Source organism: Carassius carassius, chromosome 9, assembly GCF_963082965.1.
Source record: "Carassius carassius chromosome 9, fCarCar2.1, whole genome shotgun sequence".
In the NCBI taxonomy this organism is placed as follows: Eukaryota; Metazoa; Chordata; class Actinopteri; order Cypriniformes; family Cyprinidae; genus Carassius; species Carassius carassius.
Genome location: NC_081763.1, coordinates 23,489,411 through 23,516,806, shown reverse-complemented (window position 1 = coordinate 23,516,806; position 27,396 = coordinate 23,489,411). Strand labels below are relative to the sequence as shown.

At 38.0% G+C, this 27,396-nt stretch overlaps 1 protein-coding gene across 5 annotated transcripts in view; it reads left to right on the top strand.

Annotated features, from left to right (window-relative positions):
- LOC132149360 (E3 ubiquitin-protein ligase SMURF1) overlaps positions 1 to 26,863 on the top strand; it is a 38,895-nt gene extending 12,032 nt beyond the window's left edge. Inside the window, exons 2-19 of one of the 5 annotated variants that reach the window (XM_059558529.1) lie at positions 12,329 to 12,367; positions 14,367 to 14,475; positions 14,639 to 14,772; positions 14,901 to 14,966; positions 15,435 to 15,510; positions 15,761 to 15,999; positions 16,741 to 16,825; positions 17,274 to 17,294; positions 17,971 to 18,117; positions 18,421 to 18,622; positions 20,988 to 21,091; positions 21,355 to 21,469; positions 21,681 to 21,859; positions 23,623 to 23,760; positions 24,095 to 24,215; positions 25,019 to 25,220; positions 25,726 to 25,801; positions 25,999 to 26,863. In XM_059558529.1, the coding sequence (XP_059414512.1) occupies positions 12,329 to 12,367; positions 14,367 to 14,475; positions 14,639 to 14,772; positions 14,901 to 14,966; positions 15,435 to 15,510; positions 15,761 to 15,999; positions 16,741 to 16,825; positions 17,274 to 17,294; positions 17,971 to 18,117; positions 18,421 to 18,622; positions 20,988 to 21,091; positions 21,355 to 21,469; positions 21,681 to 21,859; positions 23,623 to 23,760; positions 24,095 to 24,215; positions 25,019 to 25,220; positions 25,726 to 25,801; positions 25,999 to 26,098 (2,153 nt within the window). In that variant the 3' untranslated portion in view covers positions 26,099 to 26,863. Of the gene's footprint in view, positions 1 to 12,328; positions 12,368 to 14,366; positions 14,476 to 14,638; positions 14,773 to 14,900; positions 14,967 to 15,434; positions 15,511 to 15,760; positions 16,000 to 16,740; positions 16,826 to 17,273; positions 17,295 to 17,970; positions 18,118 to 18,420; positions 18,623 to 20,987; positions 21,092 to 21,354; positions 21,470 to 21,680; positions 21,860 to 23,622; positions 23,761 to 24,094; positions 24,216 to 25,018; positions 25,221 to 25,716; positions 25,802 to 25,998 lie in introns of all 5 variants that reach the window. The other 4 variants (XM_059558528.1, XM_059558531.1, XM_059558530.1 and 1 more) reach the window with 4 other exon arrangements.
- The last annotated feature ends 533 nt before the right edge of the window (positions 26,864 to 27,396 follow it).

Sequence of the window (27,396 nt, the reverse complement as noted above, 5' to 3'; positions counted from 1 at the left end):
TTTTGCATGTCTAAAGTTTTATACGGAAAATAACACCAAATATAGGTGAATCCACGGACAACAGGCAGGAGGAATGTAAAGATTCAATATATTGGTAAAGACCAATATTTCTGATGATTTATTGGCGTGAAGTTACGTGCAAAATGACAAACAGGAGTGCGAAAAACAATAAGCAGAGTGGACTGCCATAATGCAAAACATTTACTGCAGGTTTCAACATGGCTGTGTTTACGATTAAATTTCAACAACAACAAAGAAAATCGCATAGGCGATTTTCTTAGGCTATCAAAATTTTTTTTTTTTCGAATATTCGTCGAATTTAAAATAAAAATCCACATTCGAATGCGCATATGAATTTTAGGTGTGCATTAAGGAAGCTGCCTTATGAGCCCCGGTACGTGTTCCATTCCATCTGGCCGAACGCACAGCTGTTTACACAACTTTCAAAGGCGGACGAGCTCGACGCGCAGTATCTGCTTTCTCTCATCTTTCACCTCGTGTACGCATCACGAGATGCGATGACAATATATGTGTCATTGCATTATAAGGTTATGTTAGCCTATCCAGTTGAAGCCATTTAAAAAAAAAATCAATGTGGAGAAGATCTTGTTTACATCAAAACTGAAACCAAGCCGTTCACACAGAACGCATATTTCGCGCATCTCATGTTTTTAAATGAAAAAATGTATCCTGTGTGACTGGTTTTCCGCCCTTTTTATTTATTTAACAATGCATGCATACATGATGCTGTTTTGTTTATAGTTCTTTAAGCAACTTAATTAATAATAATTGGTTCATAAACATTATTTTAAATATTATGTCATGTAGTCATGTATTCTGATGCTTTGAATAAACGTGCAGTAATATTTTGCTCGATGCGCTATCTTGAGCCTCAGAAGAGAAGCAAAAAGCTTTTCTTCACCCTAACTGAAATTATGCATTTAAAATTCGAATACAATTCGAATTTTGATCATATTTAAGTAAAAAATTCGAATTTCGTTTTTTCAGCTATTTTGACAGCCCTAGGCGATTCAAGCCCGAAACTGTATGAGACTGAATACCGGCTGAATTCACATTTCTGTTGTAAAAAGAGAAACATTGTGCAGAAGTATTATTTGCTGTTATGCGTGTTTGTCCGAAGCTGCAGTTGCTGTGTGACGCCTGTTCAAAAAAAAAAAAAAAAAAAACCTGGACGCGCTCCGAGAAAAGGTCGTTAAAATCATTTTCTTATTTTCGTTTTTGAAACTTGTGTTGGTTGATTCGTGCTTGATTCGTGCAATAGATTTTCGAACATTAAGTGACAGTCGACACAGTCACAGTTTTAGACTAGAGAGGAGAAGGGATGGGAAAAGATCTGGGCACAGTTTTTCCAGAACTTTGTGCCAAGTTAAAGTGGTGTCGAGCTGTTTTAATGAATTTTTTTAGATGTATTATGGTGCCCGAACCCGTATGACAATGAACAGTGACCGCGAACATTTAGTTTACTGCAGCCACAGCCATCATTATCAAGCGCGAACCGTTGACTCTGACAGTGAGTGAGAATATGAGACGAAGTGAACGCACAGGCCACAGTGTGACATCCGTGTAAACACAGATGACGTCAAGGGTTTCTTTTTTGAAGATAGCAAATTTAAGAATATAGCCTTCATTTGTATGTAGGCCAAGGCAATTTATATATTTACAATACTTACTTAAATATAATTAATAGTATTTTATTGCGTTTGTATTAGTTGTTTGAAGAGTAAAAAAATAATTGGTCAGTCTTAACGCAAATTTACAATCGGCAAGTCGGTCGGACTAAAAGCAAAAAAAAAAAAAAAATTGAGTCGGTGCTAAATTGACAGGGTCGGTCGGGTTACAGCAAACAAGAATATTTTTAAGGATGGCCTAATCAAGTATTATTTAATGATAGACCTTTAGTCATTAGAATTAAAACTTGAAATCCATGTTTGAAGGCATATTAGTCATTTTAACTGAACATGTTAACTGGACTGATGGTGGTGCTTTTTTGGTCATTCAGTTTTTCTGTAAAAAAGAAAAAAACAAATGGGGAAAAAATAACAAACATACCGATAAGATAATACGAATGATACAAATTCTACTAATAAGAACAATATAAAATGCACTAAGGATTAATGAGCTACTGGATTCATAAATATGAATCATGTTGTGTGCATTCGCTCGAACTGATTTGCTGAAATCAGTACAGGGATGATTATTTGTGAGCGCCAGCCAATTTTGATTGCCGTTTGCACATTAGTTCCGCTAATCTTCTTAAAAGCTGAAGAATTCCAAAGGAACGCCATTATTTTGTCAGAAAAATATAACAAAGAATATAGTTTACATGTAGCATGTCAATTCTCTCTCTCTCTCTCCCTCTCTCCCTCCCTCTGTCTCTTTTCTGCATGTGTGTGAGACTAAGCAACGGTGACTCGTGCGCCTTCACACTATAGAGTTTATGGTACATCAAATACAGGTGCGCCAAACTTCGCGAGGCAGATGACGACATTCTGTGATTAAATACTATCAACTTGTTAACACACTCCACAGCGCCACCCAGTGCATTTAGTTATAACTGCTTGGGATTTATTATGGATTCCCTTCATTTACGACCTATATATATATATATATATATATATATATATATATATATATATATATATATATATATATATATAAAACAAAAATGCCAAGATATATACCGTATATCGCAAATCGGCCAAAAAATACAGAGATCTAAATTTTTGCCCATATCGCCCAGCCCTATTGAGAACTGCTGGGTTCTCTGGTAGTGGGTAGAACTAATGTGCAATTGGCAGTCTCATTGGCTGGTGCTCACCTATCATCATCCCAGTTTGATTTCAGCCAATCAGTTTGAGCAAACGCACACAACCTGATTAATATTCCTGAATTCAGCATTTCATTGAAGGGGTCATATGATGCTTTTTTAAAGATCATTATTTTGTGCATTTGGTGTAAAAGTCATGTTGGCATGCATTAATATTCCAAAAACACAATATTTGTCAAATACTGCACATTAATTTAGGTACTCTTTGCCCTGCCTCTCTCAAACACGTTGTTTTCTACAAAAACCCTTCCTCCGACTAGAGCAGTCTGCTCTGATTGGCCAACTGACCCAGTGCATTGTGATTGACCGAGCACTGCAAACAATCATCGGAAATGTAACTCCCCTTTCCATAATCGCGTGGAACAGAGTGGTGTGACAGACACAGTGATGAAGCACGTATGTGTTTGCAGTAGAGAGATGCAATGATTATAGATTTTGTTGGTGCGATTATGGTCTGAGAAATAATCACAGTTTTTCAATTATGACTATTATTATGCATTTAATCATTTTACAAAGTTATTAATGTATAAAGTCACATGAAAACTCTTATGGCTGCCTTTTGAAACCGAAATAACACGGTAACCAATAATACAGAACAAAATAATAATGATAAAGACAAACAAAAGTCCATCTCTCCAATTGAAATTAAAAAGGTGTCCTCTGCTCTGTAAACATCCAGTGTCAGTATTTCCCTTTTGAAAATAACTAATGAAAATAGACCACAAAAGTATTTAGTGTTTTCAGTTTGTACATTTCTTTACATTCTTTTTTGGACCTGAGGCAGAGAACTGGAAACATGGTGAAAAAAAAAACTTGTTGGTTTTTGATTCATGAATAATATTGTAAAAGGGATGATGAATATGAATGTTAATGAAGTATTATTAATATAAGACTATTAGCTTTATTTACCCCACAGGGGAAACTCTTAAAGGTCCCGTGACGTGGATTATTTTCTTTTTTAAAATGCTTTTTTTAATGTTTCCTAAGGTGCACTTATATTGTTAGTATGATTTTTACATTTAAAATTTAGAAATAGAAGGCATTTTTATATCCTGATTTTATCCCCCTGGCTTGAATGCTCTGTTTGAAGGGGCGTGTCTCCTGTGAGACTCAGAGTAAACGACAACTGTTGTGATTGGCTGACATCTTTGCATTCGAAATGTGTGTTACATGTGGAACCCCTCTCAAATTACTTTTACTATGTTTTTTTTTTGCTATTACAGTGATCTCATCATTGCAACGCGTTTTGTTTCACAAAATGCTTTCACCACAACTAACAGCAAACACAATATCGTCGTTATAATAGCTTCGTTGTGCAGCATAACAGCGTCATTCATTGTAACGGCAGTTTGGGCAAGTGTGCAGATATACTGGCGATGTGTGATTGACAGCTCCAAAAAATATAAAGGGAGCTTCTTTAATCGCTCTCTGTAGTTAAATCACAATTTAAATAACAGATTTGTTTCATGCTAGTAGGAGAAACAACGTGAAGTTGATCGTTTGGTGACTGGCTTGATTCACTGATGCATAAACAGTATTAAACGATTTAGAAAGAAAGTCTGTGTGAACTTGAATAATTAGCTGCACATCAGAAATCACTGATCACAGATCAGGCATTAATGAACACTTTTACTCACTGTTTGTGGTGGTGCTGTCGAATCCATATCGTAAAAATCAGTTTGTAAAGTTTGTAAAATAAATGTAAATGTTTGGGCAGGCAAAGCAGAAAAAGGGGAGGTAACCTTTCCCCTTATGACGACATAAGGGGAAGATTCCAGATCGGCCCGCCTGAGCTTTCATTTTCTCAAAGGCAGAGCAGGACACCCAGGGCTTGGTTTACACCTTTTGAAATTTCTAGCCACTTGGGGACCATAGACAGGCTAGGGAAACATATTAATAAAAAAAAAACCTCATAAAGTGACATTTTCATGTCATGTGACCTTTAATATTGAGGGGAATAAGCTGAACTATTATTGTAATCAACTGTCATCCTTACGTATTAATTTTAATAATTTGTATAATAATTCATCTGATTTTACATGTGGCCTGACAAAATCATGTCTATTATTTTGCTTTGTGAGATCGGAGATCGTGCTGCACAAACATACAAACATCCAGGAGATATATATATATATATATATATTAGTATAGTATTTCAGTCTGGCGAGTAAACTAAGAAATTTACTATCCAATGGTGCCGGTCTGCACAGCACCGCTTCAAGCCGAACCCCTCTTATAATGTTAGGGGAGTGGCTCCATTGGGTCAACGAGATTTCAGGCCTGGCCAATAAATATTGCACACAAAAATGGTGAAAAACTATTTAACGGTCAACCTCCAAAATTAATTACTACATCGTTCACAGTCTTTGTAATGTGTTTTCAGCAATAGATTTTTTATATTTGTTTTTAGAAGTTATTCTCGGAATTGCCATTACACTGACTTAATTACATAATTAAATACATAATTACTCATTTGTGCAGGCCTACAAACAAACACAGCAAACCTGGAGCCTTTAAAAAACACATTTTAGATTGTTGCAATTAAAAAAAAATCCTCACAATTGTGTAGCTCTTGACAGTACAAACAACATGCAAAATAAGAAATTAAAACAGTTGCATATTTTTGTGCAAACACAAAAGCCTAACCTAACCCTCCTCGAGTAACTCGATTACAAAAAATGATCGAGGCAAATTCCTCTGCCTCGAAGCCTCTTTTAATTTATTTTAAATCTCACGTCAGGTTCTTTCGCAATTATTTTTTTTAATGTGACACAACGCGTTTAGGTCACCCACAAAGCGGAAGGAGACACAAGCGCTGAGTCTGAAATCGCATACTGCAAGGAGTCAGCAGTGTTTTGATTTGAGGGCGCGGGCAAACGTCAATAGAACGTTGTGCCATGTGTCCATTGCAAGACAGAGTTGGCATACCACAACTAGGGCCCTATGATTTCCGCGATGCAGAAAACGCGGAGGGAATCTGGAATCTGGCATGGAATTTGCCAAATTTCGAATTAATCAAAAATAGGTCATTGCACTTACATCAAATCACGATATGGACTAATATCTGTAAATATTAAGCCAGAACAGTCTATTTAAATATGAATCCTGCATGTTCTGCGTGTCTCTGTAAATGAATGGAGCAGAAGCGCAACTCCTTTATCACACACTGAAGCGCGCGTGTCGCTCCGGTGATTTCAGCTTCTGTCGTCTCACTAAATAAGGACATGAACACATGAACAACATCTCCAGAACTGCTCTGACAGTCACTTCATGAGCATTTGACCGTTTGATTTGAGTAAAACTAGCGTCACATCACATATACAGAACTGTATATTTTGACATATACAACCCGTCAAAATAAAAGTCCGGTTTAAAGACAAGTAGTTGCCAGATATTTATTACTATTGTTCAGCAGAATGTACATAGCCTATTACAAAAAAAAAAACATTATTTTTTTTAAGGTTTAATCACACAACATTTCTTCCATGTTTTATTTTTAATAGTAAATCCCCTTTGTTTACCAAAAAGTTAAGTTTGCTTAATTTTCAATAATTAAAAGATAAATAAATGTTTTGTTTAATGTGCATATCAGAAAATGCTTTATTTAAAACCCCAACTGAATGCACTTAATTCATCTCTCAACTGTATTGTCAAATTTATATTTTTGCTGTATGCATTGCATTCTATGCATTTAAAAAATACAAATATTTTTTTTCTAAAAAAGGAAACTTAGTTGTTCACTTTAAGAGACCCAGGAGTCTTATTTTCTCTTGCATAATTAATATTGCATTTTAATTAAGCAAAAACACATTTTATCCGATTAATCGATGGAATTTTTGGTAGAATACTCGATTACTAAAATATTTGATAGCTACAGCCCTACTTTACTTCAACTCCATAGTATCATGCTTCAATAATCTTTGTCATTTGTTTTATTTACAGTCTAGTATGAGTTTTTATTTTTGTTCAGAGACTGAGCTGTACCTTCATTTATCCAAACCATTTTCAGAGAAAATGCTGAAAATTTGTCATCAGACTCGAATGTGTCAATAGCAAGTAAGCTTCAGCACAGAAATCCTCATGAATTAGGCAGAGATAACATTTTACTGTGCCCCTGCCTTACATCCTCCACCTCTGCTCATTGGATGCTCTGCTCTTATTGAAGAAGTGCAAAGATAAATAACCATTGGCTCATATTCTGGTGAGTTACACCATAGTGTGTCAGCTTTACTGTGCCCCCCCCACCCAACTTCATATATCAGCAAACTACTTGCCTTGCAAACAGCTGCAGAACCTGTCAGAGACTCATTCCCATCTACTGAGTAATGTTCCTTTGGTTATAAACGTGTTCTTTTGCTGATTAACTATCTTAACAGTCTTGTGAACTAGCTCTCCGCCATTATGTCAAGTGAAGAAGTTCTTTTTATTAAAGTCAGGGAATAAGTGGGTGGGAGACTAAAAATAGAGCCTCGTCTGTCTCCCTTGCACTCAACCTCATCAGTCACTACACAAGCGACACTCGGACATGCTGACTAGCATATATGATACTGTCTAGTTTTGCTTCAGGATTTTGGCAATTGGAATTGGCAACTGAGTACCAGATTTGTTTATCATACATAATTGAGTTTTGATAGTTTCATACTCTCGCTAGGCAATAATTCATTTCAAAAACTTGTTGGTCAGCTCAAACCACATTCTTATTGCAAGCAAACTGTCTTATTGTAATCTGATTATTTTTCCGGTGTAGTTTTGTTTATGGTTTTTGAGGATGCATGACACAGCCTGCCCCTGCCTATTATGTAGGCTATAGCTAGTTTATTTCTACCATCTTACAGATTTGTGTCAAATTTTAAAGCTTGATTGGGCACAGTGGCAAGTGGTTAGTATTCTCCTCTTCTATTCTGTGCTATGTTATGATGTTGGCACAGTGGTAGTCACTATCCAATTATGATATTATAATAAGTTGTGATTTATCACAGCCTTTGGATATTCACTTGGATACCCTTCTGCAGAAGCAAAACCAAATAAAACTAGATGAAAATCAGTTGGACTTAATAATAATATCGCATTGGCCTATAAAAGTTTACGTCCACCAGAAATAGTCCTGGTTTCCAGCTTTTGGAGAATGTTTCGAACTGCTAATTCTCTGTAATGAAATGGTTAAGATGATGGATGATCTCCCATGTCGATAACACCATACCAGACTGTTTGGCTTCCTATAAAAAGGGCTTAATGAAAGTGCATGGGCAATACTGTTTGTACAGCCCCGGGCAGTTGTCCACGTACAGCACTGGGCAAATAACACCCGTTGAACTCACCGCATTTTTATGTGTGCGCCAGGGTTGTTTGTCAGTTTGGGCAGCTGGGCAGCAGAAACTCTGAAGTGTTGTGCATGTTTGTTCTGCCAGTCACGACTATGATTAGGCAGTGGTTAAAGCAACAGGAAAAACCCTCTTTAAAGGCCCTACACTGATGTGTACCGCTCTTGAACTTCATTCAGAGTAGCTCGGCCAGTGTTTGAGAATGGCACTCATGTGTTTTCCTGTTAGTAATTGTCATGTGGTCTGTCATAAAGCTTCATTTCGAGGTTTTTGGCAACAAGTATTGCCTGGTTTTCTTCTCTGTTTTCTGAATTTAAAATCATTGCTGTGTTACCGATTATCTCAAATTTTAACTGACAAACAGATATAAACAAATCAGTCTAAACCTCTATAAGACTATGTATTTACAAAACAACTAGCTGGTTTCACCGGTTTGCTTGGTGAGAAAGATCTTTTGGTCAGATAGGATGTATTAAATTCTTCAAACGTGAGAGTAAAGACATTTATAATATATTAAAGATTTCAATTTAAAATACATTATTTTGAACTTCCAATTTATTAATATGTGTATATGGTGCATCTCATTCTCAATAAATTAGAATTTCATGGAAAAGTTCATTTATTTCAGTAATTTAACTCAAATTGTGAAACTATTGTATTAAATAAATTCAATGCACACAGACTGAAGTAGTTTAAGTCTTTGGTTCTTTTAATTGTGATGATTTTGGCTCACATTCAACAAAAACCCACCAATTCACCATCTCAACTAATTAGAATATGCTGACATCAGCTAATCTCAAAACTCAAACACCTGCAAAGATTTCCTGAGCCTTCAAAATGGTCTCTCAGTTTGGTTCACTAGACCACACAATCATGGGGAAGACTCCTGATGTGACAGTTGTCCAGAAGACAATCACTGACACTCTTCATAAGGAGGGTAAGATACAAATATTCATTGCCAAAGAAGCTGGCTGTTCACAGAGTGCTGTATCCAAGGATGTTAACAGAAAATTGAGTGGAAGAAAAAGATGCACAACCAACTGAGAGAAACCTCAGCCTTATGAGGATTGTCAAGCAAAATTGATTCAGAATTTGAGTGAACTTCACAAGGAATGGACTTAGGCTGGGGTCAAGGCATACAGACATGTCAAGGAATTTGGCTACATTTGTCGTATTCCTATTAAGCCACTCCTGAACCACAGACAATGTCAGAGGCATCTTACCTGGGCTAAGGAGAAGAAGAACTGGACTGTTGCCATTGGTCCAAAGTCCTCTTTTCAGATGAGAGCAAGTTCTGTTTTTAATTTGGAAACCAAGGTCTTAGAGTCTGGAGGAAGGGTGGATAAGCTCATAGCCCAAGTTGCTTGAAGTCCAGTGTTAGGTTTCCACAGTCTGTGATGATTTGGGGTGCAATGTCATCTGCTGGTGTTGGTCCATTGTGTTTTTTGAAAACCAAAGTCACTGCACCCGTTTACCAATACATTTTATTGCTTCCTTCTGCTGACCAGCTTTTTGAAGATGCTGATTTCATTTTCCAGCAGGATTTGGCACCTGCCCACACACTGCCAAAAGTGCCAAAAGTTGGTAAAATGACCATGGTGTTGGTGTGCTTGACTGGCCAGCAAACTTACCAGACCTGATTTTCGGATCGAATAAATGCAGCCTTGGTAAGGATGAGAGACTTCTTTCAAAAAATCTTACTGAAATTTTGAACAGTCTTCTAAATAGGAAACCCGTTGATTTTGACTTAGACTTTCTTGTCTAGGTTTTGGCAAAAATCCATTTGTTACATTTTGACATTTTTGCACTCAGTAATTAACAGAACAAAACATCCATCTGCTGGTCTGAGGCAATAAAATCCTTTCATGCGTAAATGGAGGGGATGTTACAGCCCTGGCTGCCTGTGATGAAAGTTGTGTCTGACAGCAAAGTTTCTGCCTCCATTCCTCATTTGTTTCCATGGCTTCATATGTGGAAAGCTCCTAAAGGGAAGCTAGGGTGGTTAAGCTTTGAAATATCTGCTGCATGTATATTTGATTACTCTGTGACTGCTGTAGCTACGCCTCTGTCGCTCCTGAGGGATCTGCCTCGGCTCAGTCATACCTGCCAACTTTGATCTGGGCCTGTTATGCATCACGGCACCGCCACTTGGGTTATTGGTTGCCACAGTAACAAGTTATTGGGAGGTGATGGACAGCCTGGAGGCTGAAAGACATGATGGACTATGGAGCCACCCACCCCCGCTCCTTTCTCTCCCTGTGAATGCTGAGATGAATTTCACAGCTAATGAGGCACTGCCCTACCCAAATCATGGAGCTGTGTGTGGGTGAAAACAGAGGTATGCCGCTTTGCTCTTCTGTCCACAGCAATGAATTTCCAGCTCTCTGACCTTTTGAAGATCCTGTCGTCTCGGCTCATTATTAAGGCATAAACTATACCATGCATTAGGGGAGCATGAAACCTCAGCATAAACCAATTAGTGGCTGAGCTTCCATGATTCCTGTTCTGTAGAAATTGGCTGCCTTTTCTCAATTTCAGCCAGTTTCTTCTTCAATTTCTTCTTCGCTGTATTGTCAGGTGGATTTTAATAAATACATTGCCTTCTGCAGGGACAACGAGAATACATAAAAGAAAATGTTACAAGTGCTTTTTGCTGTCTTTGCAGCTTTTTGTCTTGGATTCTGATTTAACTGCAGAAACACTAGCATGAAATCTTTGATGTACACGCTGGGATCGAGGGAAGATGCTTCTGTTGTCATCAACAGGAACCAGTCAAAAAGATCTCTTTTAATCTCCTCATGTCATTTCAAAACTGTATAATGTTCCTCCTCCAGAAGTCATGAGATTTTTTTTTAAAGAATATTTTAGCTGCTTCAGCCATATAACAAAAGTTATTGGGGTCCAAAACAACAATGAACTCCACTGACCTTCATTGTGTTGCCATGGGAATGTTTCAGTATTTTTTTTTTTTGTGTTCTGCATAAAAATGTTCTGCATATTTGGAATTACGAAAGGATAATTAATTTTCATTTTTTGCCAAACTGACCCTTTAGCAGTTTTCCAGTGTAATAATTACCATGACCCTATTAAACAAGGTCATATGAGTGATCAGGCATAAAATAATTTTCTGCATCATTACTCAGCTATCAGATAAATGTTTTTGGGTAACCATGTAAAGTGGTGAAAGGGACCTATTGCAACCATTTAAAAGTTTAATAGTATGTTCATAAATTGGATGGTTGACAGACAAAGTTGTGTTTACCATGTCATGTGTTGGTTCTGATAGCACGCATGAATTAACCATGTGACCTCATGGAAGAAATGAAAAACTCTTTAGAGGTAGAACACAGGTCATCTCTGTTTGTCCAGTAACGCGCACACACTCAAACCAGACAATTCAGAATCACGTCACTGCATATGATGCCCAACAGTTTCCTGTTGTGCTGTGACTGCAAGACAGTATAGGTGTTTGCACTTTGGTAATACCACTTCTCCACTTTTATGTACATTTTACTTGTCCAAAATGATGCAGGTCATTGGTTTGCTATTACCCTGTCCTCCTTGTAAACAGCACATTTTTGAGAAGATGAATATTGCTGACCACACCTGCTCTGTCTCACACCACAGCGTGTCAAACATGAACTGATACCAACCTTATTCCCAAATGCTGCTTCTCTTAAGTGCAACGAATCCCATTGAAAAGCGTGAAATCACATTGCAGCCTAACACAGATTGACCTTTGATATTTTTACATTAGGTGAAGGCTAGCCAAGAAAAAAAAACTTCTTCAGGCAGGTGGTTTTAGTTTTACGTATCCAGGGAAAAGATGTGGATTTGGGGTGCTGACTAACAGCGTTAACAGGAAGTCTGTCTGATTTATTCTGTTCAGGCTGTGCTGGGACGGCCCCAGCGGCCCCTCTTGAGGGTCTAGGGGAATGGTCATGTCAGTTATTTAGTGGAACGAGGCCCAGCTCTCTCTTTAAAGCTGTCTCTGCAGATAAATGCTGTTTTCAGTCACTCTTGCATCAGCAGCAAAGCTTTTAATTACATCAGGCTTTCAATTATTTATTTCCCATGCACATAAATTCCCAAGTAAGTGGTGCATCTGTTGATGTATTGAATGATTTGGACTATAATGATTTTTTTCTTTTTCTTTCAGTATTATGTGCCAAGAATCTGGCAAAGAAAGACTTCTTCCGTAAGTATACCTCATTTCACAGTTATAACTCATTTTCACAATTCTTTGTGTATTTTTATTTTTTTTGTTGCTATTTTGCCCTTGTGTCACTCCAAACCTGCATGGCTTTTTGAATAATTTTCTGGTTGCTCTTTTCCATATAATAACAATAAATCGGGCATTCAAGCTTCAAAAATGGACAAAAAAAAGCACCAGAAAAGTATCGTAGCAGTATTCCATGATAATTGTGCACAATTTTCAAAGTCTTCAGAAGTCAGTCTGATAACTTTATCAAAGTAAAAGACTAAAATTTAAGTTATTATTTCCTGATACAGCAGTGTGCTAACTGCTTTAAGATCATTCATACCAATTTTGCGAATTGGATCAACTGTTTAATTGAAAAGAACAATTCTTTCCACAAATTGGATGTCACTACTTCTCTCAAACTTTATAAACGCGCCAAGGTAAATTTGGGTGGAATAATGACACAGAGCTATCAAATGATTACAGAAACCATGAAATTTAGAGCATATTTCAGTGATACTTTCGGTTTCTTTTATTTTAGAGTTTGACAACAACAGTCCTCATTCAGTTTGTGTAAATTCACATCTTTGTTGAAAAGAGTAGCAATATTTTTCAAGTTCACCTTTTGTTTTTCACATAAAGAGTTTGAAATGTTACTTTTGGATGAACTATTATTCAACCTTAAATGTCCCTCAGAGATTACTGTATGAACCATTTGTGATTCTGGAACATTAGTGTGTCTCTCCTCTGCGTTGTTCAGAGCCGCCCACTGGCTGCTTGTATCACTGGGGGAATTCACATCCTCATTCAGTGGCTCCTCATCAGATTCCACCCACTACAGCATGAGCACACTTCACTGTTCTGCACTCTGGGCTCTCCATCGCAGCTGTTCTGACTGACAGGCTTGTTTGCCCCACTGGCCTCATCACTGTGTGTCCCAAACATTATTCAATGACTCGCGTGCGTCATTCATAGATCCTGTTTCTGTGCCATGTCAATTATGCTTTTCTTATAGCAAAAGACCACATGAGAATGTATGAGGAAGACAGGGAAAACAAGACCAGTTGTCTCTGATAATAATGCATTAAATTATTAGTCTTAATGTTCCACAACAGATGCAGCATGCATTTCTCAAATTCGACTCTAAATTTGGAATATGCTACACACCTTTTGCCAAGATTTTTGCCCTGATTTGCAGTCAGGAGGATTCGATGCTAGTTGGCAAAAGTCAGAGCTGGTCTACAGATATTGGCCATTTGGAGATGACCGATAAATAATGGGCACATAATGTATAAAGGGCACCTTTTTTAAGCTTTGGACTATGATTTCATCCTGTCAGATGATTTCAAACAAGTTTAATATTTTGCAACAATTTTAGAATGCATTGTTTTTGTTTTGTTTTTGTCTATGCAAGAATGTTTTGGTCAGTTTTGTAACCATTTACTAAGTCAACAAGTGTATGATGTCTAGTGTTTTAAAAATCTGTTCAGATGTAGTGTAGTCCAGCCTTCACAGAACATTGATATTTATATGGCACAAAAACATGACCAGGATCACTAGATTGACAGCATTAAGGTGGAACACAAAATTATTCCCCCCCAAAAAACACACATCCTAGTTTATATAACTTTCTTTATACAGCAACTTATAACTTACAACAGCTTATAACTTTCTTTTATATAGCACTTTTAAAAAATTTCATATTTAATTGCCTGCAAAGAAAAAAAGAAGGGTGCTTGTAAAATGTCTTTCAGAGACTTTATGCGTAAGCGATTCTGTAACTTGCCATTTTAAGTCAGTAGCTCCATGGTCATACTTTTTGGTCTGGGGATCTGTAAAGCCATCCAAATATTTGCAGTCTATCTTAATTTTGTCATTGTGGAAGCTGCTAAGCTGTCCAGATTGTAACGGGCAGTGAGAGGAGGACGGTCTGTGACAGCCGAGTTTGTCCTCTGCTGTTTATTTGTCTTCTTGCCACACTATCGTTCTGCTGCAGGTTTGCCTGATCCTTTCGCCAAAGTGGTGGTGGATGGCTCAGGTCAGTGTCACTCTACAGACACGGTCAAAAGCACATTGGACCCCAAGTGGAATCAGCATTACGACCTGTAAGCAAATTCCTATAAAGTTACTAATGCTTAATTTTTATGTTCTCAGTGGTATTTGTGATGTTGTACAGTTTCAGCCATTTAGTTAATCTTTAAAATAAAGGAAACTATATTAGCTAGCGATTTTAAAAAGAGGAAATTGCTAAAGAGAGTCTTTCTGCAGGTATATTGGGAAGACCGATTCCATCACCATTAGCGTATGGAACCATAAGAAGATCCATAAGAAGCAGGGTGCGGGTTTCTTAGGCTGTGTGCGACTCCTGTCCAATGCCATCAGCAGACTAAAAGACACAGGCTGTGAGTGTGATACTTTTATAGCCTGCTGTAATCTCTTAATTGAGCCACATCACAGTCATTACATGTCTGTGTATCTGCAGTCCATTAAAGTTTAATTACATCTTGTCAATTATCCGTCTCACCATCAGACCAGCGTTTAGACTTATGCAAGTTGAACCCATCTGACAGTGATGCTGTCCGTGGACAAATTGTTGGTAAGTACTAAGCAATGCAGGTAGAACTTGTACAGAATTTTTCATATACCGTGGCCCCAAAATGTATTTAGCCACTTCAGCGACACTTTTAAGTATATGTATTTGCACTAGATAACAAAATATCTTGTGCATCAGTTCATAGTGTTTATTTTTAAAAAAGAAAACACAACTGCAGTTTTTCAGTCAAAACATTTAAGATGAAATTTGCCTCATTAAAGTTAGTTCTGAGAAAAGCATTATTTGTAGATATTTGCAGTCAAGATCATATTTTTATTTTATAATTTGTGTCTGTGTGTGTGTGTGTGTGTGTCATTGAAGTGTCAAAATACTTTGTGTAAATTCAAATGTTAACTAACAAACTAATGAAAATGAATACTGCTGAATCATTATTTCAGTAGATGAAGAGTCTTGTAACAAAATGCCTTAAATATGAAGACTTTTCTTTAACCGTTTTGTTTGTTTTTGTAGTGAGTCTGCAGACCAGAGACAGAATCGGCAGTGGAGGGCCTGTGGTCGACTGTAGAGGACTGGTGGAGAATGAAGGGTGAGACAACTTTTGTCTTGAGGATGCCAACCCCCCCCCCACTCCCTTTTTTTTATTTTATTTTATTTTTTAAGCACTGACTGGCTGCCTGCCCAGATAAAGCACTTTATTTGAGCTTCCTAAAGACCAGTTAGTTTCACAGTTCATCACTGACTTGAACATCAGTACCAAGACTGTAGATTTGACCCAGTGTAATGTTTGTGTGGCTGTATGTATTTTAACACCTGCTCTGTATACGTGTATGTTTCAGGCCAGTCTTTGAAGACTCGGGGCCCGGACGGCCTCTCAGCTGCTTCATGGAGGAGCCCATGCCATACACAGATCCAACAGGAGCCGCTGGCGGGGGCAACTGCCATGCACTTGAGTCACCAAATCAGGAGCAACGGCTCCAAGCACAACGCATCAGAAACCAAGATTCCCGAGGACACGCACACACACCCCAAAATAGACCACACGGACACCAGTCCCCCGACCTCCCTGAGGGCTACGGTAAGTGTTAGCGAGTTATGAATGGGTGAAGATGAAATTTACCTGGAGGGTTTTTTTTTTTTTCATTTTATTTGTATTTTTTTTTTATTTACTCTGATTGTTTTAGCTTTTCTTTTTCTTTTATCCTCAGTGCTTGAAAACCCTTCTGGTACTGCAATCAGAGTACGGCTTTTGTAACAAAAACACTTTTTTCAGTACACTTCAAACTGCCTGGTGTGAGCAATTTTCCAGTCATTATGTATAGTCTGCAGGTCAATGTTCATTTTTGAGGGCTGTCAGTTTTGTGCAATAGGATATATAAATATTTGACTATAAAAATATAGAGTTGTTTTTGCACATCCCTAGTGCGTATACCTGATCTCCTACCTACAGTACTGCTAGAGTCCACTGGGACTAATACAGCTTAGTGATCAGGGTAGAGGCTACTGAAGTGCAGTGAACTGGGGAGACTGAGCTCTGAAAGGAGTCTATTCACTCCGGCACTGATGCTTTAGCTGAGCCGTGTGGCCACTGCGGACCACATTACACAGGTGGATTGGCTGTGGTAAAGTCCTCTGCCGTGACCAGTGGACAGGTCCAGTGTAATTAAATCTCAGACTAGACATGCCACACTAGCTGTGTGCCATCTGAGAACTGGAAGCTCAGCGTCCTGTTGCAATTGTTTAGGTTACTTGTAAACTGTCATCTGAGTTAGCTGTGGCTCATTCACTCTTAACGTGTCTTTTCTCTTTTCTAATGCAGAGCAAAGGACCACCGTGCAGGGCCAAGTCTATTTTCTGCACACACAGACTGGCGTGAGCACCTGGCATGATCCCAGAATACCCCGGTAGGTTTAATCACCACCCGCCTTGGCTGAAATAATGATTGCCCTTGTTTGATTGCTCCTCGCTGGTGTTGTGAAATCACTCTAATCGTAGCACTTTAATGTCCACAATCAGCTAACTTGATCATCAGCAATCTCAGTTAATAGCTGCAACTGTTGAAATTGTTAAGCTTAATAATTTGCTCAACATCATAATAATGATCTCAGAAGCATGAGGAAAGGCACACGAGAAGAAGCCTGTTAGTGAGGAAAACGGGGTGGGAAATTAACACATGCCACCAGCTAAATGCAGATGCTTTTTGTACAGTGGCAGGTTATTTTGCCTTAACAGACCCTGTTGCGTGTGACCTCTTAACTTGGTCAAATAACATGCATGTAAATTCAACACACACATGTGAGTTTATTTTGAAGAAGTTCTTATATGCTGTCGACTGTTTGTTTTCATCTTCAGGTGTACCAACATCTCTTTAAGGCAAGTCAGTCCACTTGGTGTCTTTCTACGTTATGGCCCGGGTTATAAACTCTACATGCATGGAGAAAGTTTACTTTAAAAACAAAACAAAAAAAATATTCCTTTATTCAGTAAGGATGCATTAAATTGATCAAAAGTTATAGTAATTTACGAAAGAAAAAAAAAATCAGTTTAAAATGCTGAGAAAATGCTGTTCTTAAGAGCATTCAAAAAAATCCTGAAAAAAGTATCATGGTTTCCACAAGAATATTAGTCGGCACAACTCTTTTCGACCTAATAATAGTAAAAACAGTTTCTTCTTGATTTCTGAAGGATCATGTGACACTGGAAACTGAAGTAATGGTTACTGAAAATTCAGCTCTGCCATCACTGGATTAAATTACATTTGAAAATATATTGATATAGAAACCTTCATTTTAAATTGTAGTAATATTTCATAATAGTACTAAGCATAAGAGTTTTCTTTTCAAACATTACAAAAATCTTTCCCACTCTTTTGAATTTAACAAAAATATAAATGGTTGGTAAAATCTTAAGTGTCTGGTAAAATAGGGCATTCGCTTGCCATTGTGGCTGGTGGATGGAAAAAAGTTAATTTCCCACCCTGAGATGAGGTAAAAAAGACACCATTATATGTGTTGAGCACCAAGTGTGATGGGTGCGCTTGCTCCTTCAGGGATTTGAACAGCGTGAGTTGTGAGGAGCTGGGCCCTCTGCCACCAGGCTGGGAGATCAGGAGCACTGTGTCAGGACGAATTTATTTTGTCGACCATAATAATAGAACCACGCAATTCACTGACCCCAGGTTACACCACATCATGAGGTAAAACATCTTTCACATCGGCTTTGCTTTTAACATCTGATTACTCATTCCAGCTCTTAAATTATCCTATTAATTATTCACCACAACGAATAAATCATCCTTGTGTAATTAAAGATGCTAGTAATGATAATTGTTTTATTAAATTAATTCTCAACATTTATTTAATTCCTAATCGTCCCTAGTGGGAGTGTAACCCAAATGATGCATGAAAATTTGATGGTCGAGTTTCTGGATAAACTTCTATCAATGTGTGGATGTTTTGGTACACGTGTGACATTTATGTGTTCTGCATCTGATGAGCAGCCAGCAGTCTCAGGGGAAGGAGTCGAGCCAGCCTCTGCCTGTACAGATGGAGGTTGGTATGGAGGAGGGTGACGGGGAGCTACCAGTGCGCTACGAGAGAGATCTGGTCCAGAAACTTAAAGTTCTCCGCCATGAGCTCTCCCTGCAGCAGCCTCAAGCTGGCCACTGCCGCATAGAAGTGTCCCGTGAGGAGATCTTTGAGGTACTGGCATATGGAACTGTTTTTGTCATTTAAAGTGACTAAAGATGCATCACGGTTAGGTTTGCACACTGATGCTTGCTTTTTGGTTTCCAACAGTAGGATGCCAAAATCAGTATCTTAAGTAATGCTGCAGTTTTTGGCCAGATCAATATGGCACTGATAATTTTAGGAGAGTATGTCTATTATTTAGTATTTTCTACTTTATTTAGTTTAATACACATCACTGGTTTTACTGTGCATGTCTCATCAATGCACATTATTCCAAAGAAAAAAATATTTTATCCCAGTGCAGAGTTAATATGTTTGTGGTCAGTAAGATTTAAAGTGTTAGTTCACCCAAAAATGAAAATTAGCCCATAACTTACTACGCCTTAAGTCATCCTAGGTGTACATGACTTTCTTCTTTCAGACGAATCCAGTCAGAGTTATATTAAAACTTGTCTTTGATCTTTTCAAGCTGTTTAATGCCACTCAGCTGGTGTTGCATGCATCCGTCCAAGAAGTTAAATAAAAGCGCCCATCCATAAAAACAAAATTGTATTACACCGCTCCGGGGGACTTCTCACACTGGATGAGAAGCGACATTATAAATTTACCAAATCCTTGTTGTACTACATAAAGTCTGTAAAATTGTACATGTTACATCCTAGTCTACATTTTAATAGACTATTAGTAACAGTAATAGTAGGCTATTAGTTAGATGCCAGATATTATTTATAAAGCTATGACTCTGACTAATTGATTTTTAGAATAGAGATTAGACAAAAACGATATAATATATAGGCTAATTCACTTATGTTTCTTACAAAATGTTTTATTTATTGTTATAAATGAGTCTAAAATGTTGTAAATGAGCCTATAAATATATTATATATATTGGATATAAATGTATGTACTTGATTAGATCGTTTTTGAATTAATCTCTTGATTGAATGAATGAGACATTAAATGCATTTTAACAGTCACTGGTCACTACCTACTGCCATAATGTAACATATAGGCCTTCAATCTTTATTTGAAGCGGAATGCGTTCCAAAGGTCAGTTTCTCATTTTTAATGCGGCTGCTGCAACATCAGCTAATGTTATAGCTGGACTATAAACTTTTGTCCAAAGTACTTCCGTTATAAGTATTTAATGTTTGCAACACAGAATGTAACCTATGTGTAGACTGTTTGTGAAGCGGTTTCAAATGTAAGTTTACATGATGAGCGCTGCTCTCTCTGGATCAGCGGCTGCGCTAAAGCATGTTTAAATATTCCGATGTGATTTCAAATGTTTAATATACCTAGTGGAATCAGCGTCATAGCAATAAGATTGTGTGTGTTTGAAAATGTGATCGCGATCTTTTAATGATTAATCCATATGAGCCTATAGCCTATGTATTTTTGGATGTAATAATTTGTACCAGACCTCAAAAGTTGCCGAGGTCCGGGTGGGCCCCCCGCTTCCGTGATCCATGCCTCTTGGCTTATTTAGAAATCCTCAGACATTATTCTTTAAATATGTTTATTTTTATAACTAAACACATCGATACAGGAGGACTTTATTCACCTCCCGGAACTGTGTGAGACAAATTATTTTGTTGTTGTTTGTTTTTCTTTTCTCTTTTATGGATGGGAAATTTCCTTTTTTTTTTTTTTTTTTGGACTGAAGCACTGCAACACCTGCTGAGTGGCATTAAACAGCTTGAAAGATCAAAGACCGTTTTTAAAACAACTCTGACTGGATTTGTCTGAAAGAAGAAAGTCATATACACCTAGCATGACTTGAGGCTGAGTAATTTAGGAACTGACCGTTTAAGTCTTTTGCTCACCAAGGCTATATATATTTGATCACAAACACAGTAAAACTTATAATATTGTGTAATATTACTAGAAATAAAACTGTTTTATATTTTAAAATGCAGTTTATTCCTGATGACTTCAATGACACATGATTCTTATTTTTATTATTCTGAAAAGCTGATTTATTTATACATTTCTTAGTAATGTGGTACATTTTTATCATTCTTTAATGACTAGATACATCAGAACAACATGAATTTGAAAAGGATACTTTTCAGAACATTGTAAACTTCTATACTGTCACTTTAGATTTCAATTTGATTTTTACAAACCCTTTATGAATAAAAGTATTATTTTCTTTAATAACCTCATGTTGACCCCAAACTTTGGAATGGTAGTGCAATAACTTGCTATTTGAAGCAATCTTTTGAAACTTCTTTGATATAATAGCCCAAATGTAAATATTATTTTAAGCTAGTTTACAATTCGTTTCATTTATAAATCAAGTTTAATATGTAATTTATGTAAATTAATGTTTCATTCAGAAATGTATCACATTTCTGCTCTGTCTGTACAACAGGAGTCTTATAGACAGATCATGAAGATGAGACCCAAAGACCTGAAGAAGCGGCTGATGGTGAAGTTCAGAGGAGAGGAGGGGCTAGATTACGGTGGAGTTGCTAGGTAGCATATGAATCTGTTCCATGCAAAAGGTTCTCATTAATTAATTTCCCCTGTGCCTCATTATTCCCCCATCTCTTTTCGAACGCCAGACTTGAGTTTATAATTTCAACAGTTTAGCTGAATCTCAGCCAGGCTTATCAGCATGCAGGGTATCATGTTCACGATATTGCAGAAGTTTAGACTGAACTGCAGCCAGCAAGACTCAGTTTTGAGCATCTTAAAAAAAAAATCTGACTTCTATCTGAATTCCTGTCTTGTTCCAGGGAATGGTTATATCTCCTCTGCCATGAGATGCTGAATCCATACTACGGTCTGTTTCAGTACTCCACTGATAACATCTACACACTACAGATCAACCCAGACTCGTCCATCAACCCTGTAAGTCATGCAGCGAGACCTAGGTTGAATTTTCTCACCTAAACAAGATCCAGTGAATCTGTATGTTATGAGGAAATTCAGCAAAGGCTGTGTTTCTTGGATCACACTATATGTGGTTGTCATGTGTTTGCTTTAAAAGGTTCACCAAGCATTACTCTTCTGCTGCAGGGTCTCATTAAATTTCCTCTCACGCCCTCTGCTGTTTTCTCAGGACCACTTGTCTTACTTCCACTTTGTTGGGCGGATTATGGGTCTGGCTGTTTTCCACGGGCACTACATCAATGGAGGCTTCACTTTGCCCTTCTACAAGCAGCTCCTGGGAAAGCCCATCCAGCTTTGTGACCTTGAGACTGTGGACCCAGAGCTGCACAAGAGCCTCGTCTGGATACTGTGAGTGAATTTTATAAGAAATGCTCAGATAAATTTCAATATAATGTAGGGTTGCACGATATATATTGGCTGATGATTAATGCGCATCGCGTCAGTAAAGCCGGTTATCGAATCAGTGGTAAATTCCATCAGTTGTGTAATTTCACATAGAGCAGCTGTTACTTCACGGAGCCGTTGTTAACTGACTAGCTGCGCAAATCCAAGCTGATAATCAAAGTGATAATCAATTTACCACTGATTCGATAACCAGCTTTACTGACGCGATGCGCATTAATCATCAGCCAATATATATCGTGCACCCCTAATATAGTGAAATAGTTTATATTGCTTTTTAGACCAAGAGAGAGCACTTATTTTTCCCAAAGACTTTTGTATACCACTATTGTGCTTGTCCCGCTTTTCAGATACAGATTTTGAAATGACACAAGCTAGAATGTGACAAATCTGTCAACTAAAGCCCCTTTCACTCTGTGATTCCGGAAAATACATGGGTAATGTGTCCCGATAATTGTTCCCGGGTCACTAGATTTTTCACACTGCCAGTGATTACCTGGAATATGTGCGAGCGTTCACACACAACCCGTAAAGGTCCTGTAAAGACACGTGACATCAGGGCGTGACGTGTTAATGTATGAGTCGAAAACGCTAGGCACGTTAACTTTCACTTAAGCTGGCGAACGATCACAGTTTCAGCGCGGAGTGAGGAACTACCGTATTTTTCGGACTATGTCGCACCTAAGTATAAGTCGCATCGGTGCAAAAATATGTCATGACAAGGAAAAAAACATATATAAGTCGCACTGGACTATAAGTCGCATTTATTTAGAACAAAGAACCAAGAGAAAACATTACCGTCTACAGCCGCAAGAGGGCGCTCTATGCTGCTCAGTGTAGACTACAGGAGCAATGAGCAGTATAGAGCGCCCTCTCGCGGCTGTAGATGGTAATGTTTTCTCTTGATTCATTTCTCTTGGCGCTAAACAAAAAATTTTGATAAACAAGTCGCACCTGACTATAAGTCGCAGGACCAGCCAAACTATGAAAAAAAATGCGATTTATAGTCCGGAAAATACGGTAACTTATCTCTGCTTCATTACAGTTTGCACATTTTTTTGTTGTTGTTGCGAACGTTGATCTGCCTTCAAAACACCCGCTAAAAGAGTCGCATGATAACATGCGTCATCACTACGACACACCCTTTATGGCATTGGCTCTGGCTTTTGTTCACACAGCGCTCGATCCCGGGACGTGTTTGTGTTCACGCAGAAGGCGACCCGGCAGTGTTCCAGGTCCAACGTACAGTGTAAAAGAGGCTTAGTAGAAATAGGATTTAAAAAAATATAGCAACCACTCTCCAATTTTTTTTTTTTTAGCATTAAAATGCTACAGTAATTAAAATATCTGCAACACCAGTTAAAAGACACACCAGCATGTTGTTGTTAGGATTTTTCAGATTTTAGAATAAAATAATAATAGAATAATGAAACCATCCAAATTATGTAATGACACAAGTAGAGAAAGTATAGGCTTCATGCTTGAGTACAGTGTTAGTATTTGGTTGTGGCAGTATTTGTTGTGCTGCTTTTTATTGTATGCTAATTTAAATGTAAAAAATAAATAAATAAATGAGAATAAAATCAGAATCACTATTGCAAATGTTGGGAATTACAACAAAAACAATATTTATGTGTTGTAAATGGGTAGCCTGTTGAATGTAAGCAACATTATAATTAACTTGGCTATATTTGTCTTCTGTTTTTCAGAGAGAATGACATCACATCTGTTTTGGACCACACCTTTTGCGTAGAACATAATGCTTTTGGCAAATTCCTCCAACATGAGCTGAAACCAAACGGCAAGAACATCCCAGTCACAGAGGAGAATAAGAAAGAATATGTGAGGTATGAAGAGGTGCACGCATGTGGACTGACCAGACGCTCTCTGAGACAGTCAGCCAGCAGGGGGCAGCAGTCACATGGCTAGTTGGGCTGGGCAGAGGTTTTAGGATCCTCACTGCTTTTTCCACTGTTAATTTGATTGAGTGAACCCTGGATATATGTTACCGCTCAAGAATGTTAAAGAAATATCTTTTTATGGGAGTCGTTATTGTGTGTGAGTCATTGCCAAACAGAAATGAATCAGAGGTTGTCAATGATGGACTGAGGGTTTCAGATGCTTCTTGGTGTTCTCCATGTTCCACTGTAAGTCTCTAATGATTGATTGTGTCTGTGTTAGGCTGTATGTCAACTGGAGATTCATGCGAGGCATTGAGGCGCAGTTCCTCGCTCTGCAGAAGGGCTTCAACGAACTCGTACCACAGCATCTGCTCAAGCCTTTTGACAACAAGGAACTTGAGGTAATTCAGACACGTGCTGAATGGATAGGCTGATGAAGAGACTACTCGGACTAGTGTCAGACATTAAAAGGGGAGGAGACGGACCCTTTGTATTATATAATGAATAGGAGAATCATAACTCTAAATATGACATCTTAACCCATTTTTATTTTATTTTATTTAATTCAGACACTTAAACATACTCTTATTTCTTGCATAGAAGATATTAGGAATGATTAAATCTAATTACATATAATTTGTGAGACTTAATTGCCAATAAGAAATGTTTAAAGTATTGATATAATGTCATACAAGCTTTTTTAAATCTTGAATGTTATCATTTGAGGTCTGTAGGCTCAAGGCTGCATTTGTTTGATCAGAAATACAGTAAAACAGTAGCATTGTGAAATATTATAACCATTTTAAATAAGTTTTCTATTTTAGTATATTTTAAAATGTAATTAATTCCTGTGATGCAAAGCTGAATTTCAGTCTTCAGTGTCACATGATCCTTCAGAAATCATTCTGCTATGCCGATTTGCTGCTCAAGAAACATTTCTTTTTATCAGCTGAAAACATGCTGCTTATTATTTTTGTAGAAATCCTCATAATTTAAGGATTTTTCTGATGAATGGAAAGAACAGCATTCATTTGAAACAGAAATATTTCGTGACATAAATGTCTTGCTGACCCTAAACAAGAAGAGCAGTGTATCTCCATCAAATGTCATTCCCTGCCCCCTCAACATCATTTTCTATTCTCCTTACTATCAGTAAATGTAGTGTATAGGTCAAAAATATTTTTTGTTTCTCTCTGCATTGTAGCTGATCATTGGTGGTTTGGGCAAGATCGATCTGAGCGACTGGAAGGCCAACACACGGCTGAAGCACTGTGTGGCTGACAGTAACATAGTGAAGTGGTTCTGGCAGGCGGTTGAATCGTTTGACGAGGAGAGGAGAGGCAGACTGCTACAGTTCGTCACAGGCTCCACACGCGTCCCTCTACAAGGATTCAAAGCACTGCAAGGTGGATAATGGATAAGCCATGTGCACTTTCAATGCACCTGATGTGCTTGTAATCATAAGCTTCCTAGTCTGCCACTTTTTAGTTAGTATTGGGTTTAATCCTAATTAAAAAATTCCCTGACTTAAGGCAACATGAAACCAGAATTTATTTATAGTCCCTGACCTTACTGTGCACAATTCATCAGTGCATGTAATTCTGACTATAAAAAAAAACATTGACATGCCCATCATAATATGATCTGTTCATCATTTGAACGATTTTTCTTCAGCCATTTTAACTGATAAATCTGTAGCCTAACATGTTTCAAACATTTCCTGTACAAACGAAAATTTCAACTCTACATTACATCCTGGTGAATATTCTGATTTACTATTAACTACATGAAAGCTAAATGAGTTGTGAATTTCTTTGCCTTTTTAAAATAGGGAGCTCATGCTCACTTCTGTTGAGTGTGATGATTTGGAGAACAGTGATAACTAGAATGTATCTTTGTAAGGTTCTACAGGTTCTGCAGGACCAAGACTCTTCACTATTCATTTAATTGATGCCAACACAGACAACCTGCCCAAAGCCCACACATGGTAAGATTTATAACATCTTTCATAGCATTATGAACTTCACACAGATAATGGATGTAAAAAAAAAAACACTGTCTATTTATTTCTACGGTCCAAAGATGGATTGTCATATGACACTATTTGGTGCTGTACTGAAATTAAAGATACAAATGTGTGTTGGAATGAAGTCTGAAATACTGACTTCTCTCTTATTCCTTCAGCTTCAACCGGATCGACATCCCGCCTTACGAGTCATACGAGAAGCTCTACGAGAAGCTCCTGACCGCCGTGGAGGAGACGTGTGGCTTTGCAGTGGAGTGAGCAAGTGCCCTGTCCAGCCAGCCAGCAATGGCAGCAAACCCACCAAACAGCCCCAGCCATCCCTTTCACCCCCCTCCCCTTCTCCAGGACAGACGGACTGGTGTCTCCTGACAGACTTAAGCATCAACCGCCAGCCTGAAACTGCAGCGGAGGGGAGCGACCACCCAAGGGCAAAACTCTCAAAGACTAATGATTCCTCACAACGTGATTCGGGAATTGTTTCACATTACCACAATAAGTTACAGAGAAATCTGGTCAACGTTTGTTTTGTTTCTCAAAAGTCCAGTTCATATCGTCTTTGTCACTGAAGCGGCGGGTTGATAGCGTCTGACTGTAACGCGAGTATGTTTGTGCTGAGCCTGCGGTCTACATGAAGTAGAGCTCACGTTTTATTCTAGGTGGAGTATTTTAACATACACAGAGCCTGTGACCATTAAACCAGTTTACCTACAGCAAATGCATCTTGGGACATGGTTGGTCTGCGTTGTAATGTTTGCTATCGTCTCCTCTTATTTCCTTTTTTACTTTATTTCCTTGCGTCCTGTTCAGTGCTGTAGAATGTCATTTCAGTGGTATTCGATCAGCATTCTCGTTGTAGAAATTAACGTGATAATTTTGTCTTTTTTTTTGTCTGAGATCAAGAACATGCGTACCGGCGAGTCTTAGTCCTGTTGTGGAAACAGTGAATGTCACAGCGCCCATGTGTTAATGTTCTTCAGCTGAAGCACAACGATCATGTGCAGTCTAGAGAAGGACCCAAAGCCCTGGCAAAGTCAGCAGTTTCCAGAGCAAGCCAGTATTTTCATCACATGAAACCTTGTTTTTATGCAGTGAGCATTCCTCTGTTGTCAACAGAAGGCATATTTTTAAAGGTAATGTTTAATGAATGATGTTTTAATAGGCAGATTTTGAAGCAAAACGTTCTGATCCATTGTGTCTGTTAACACACCTGAAATGGATACCTAAGTGTAGCTTTGCAAAGAAAGTGGATGTTGAATGTTTTGAAGAAGCTCTTGTTGTCATTTGTTTTTGATGGACCCCATTAATCTCTAATGAATCCAGCCATTATCATATGGTAACTTGGCATTAACCATTTTAACTTGATGTACCATGAAATTCAACTCTAGACTGTTATTTGTGTGTCTTTTTCATTTAAACCACTGCTTCAAGTAACATTCAGCACTTTCGCTGGCGTCATGGAGCGTTTATTCCCCTGTAGGTGAATGTTGATGCCCTTCGGCTTCGGAGTGGGGTTTGGTCCAGGTTTTGGTGTGGTGAAAGATCAGGGGAGTGTCTCA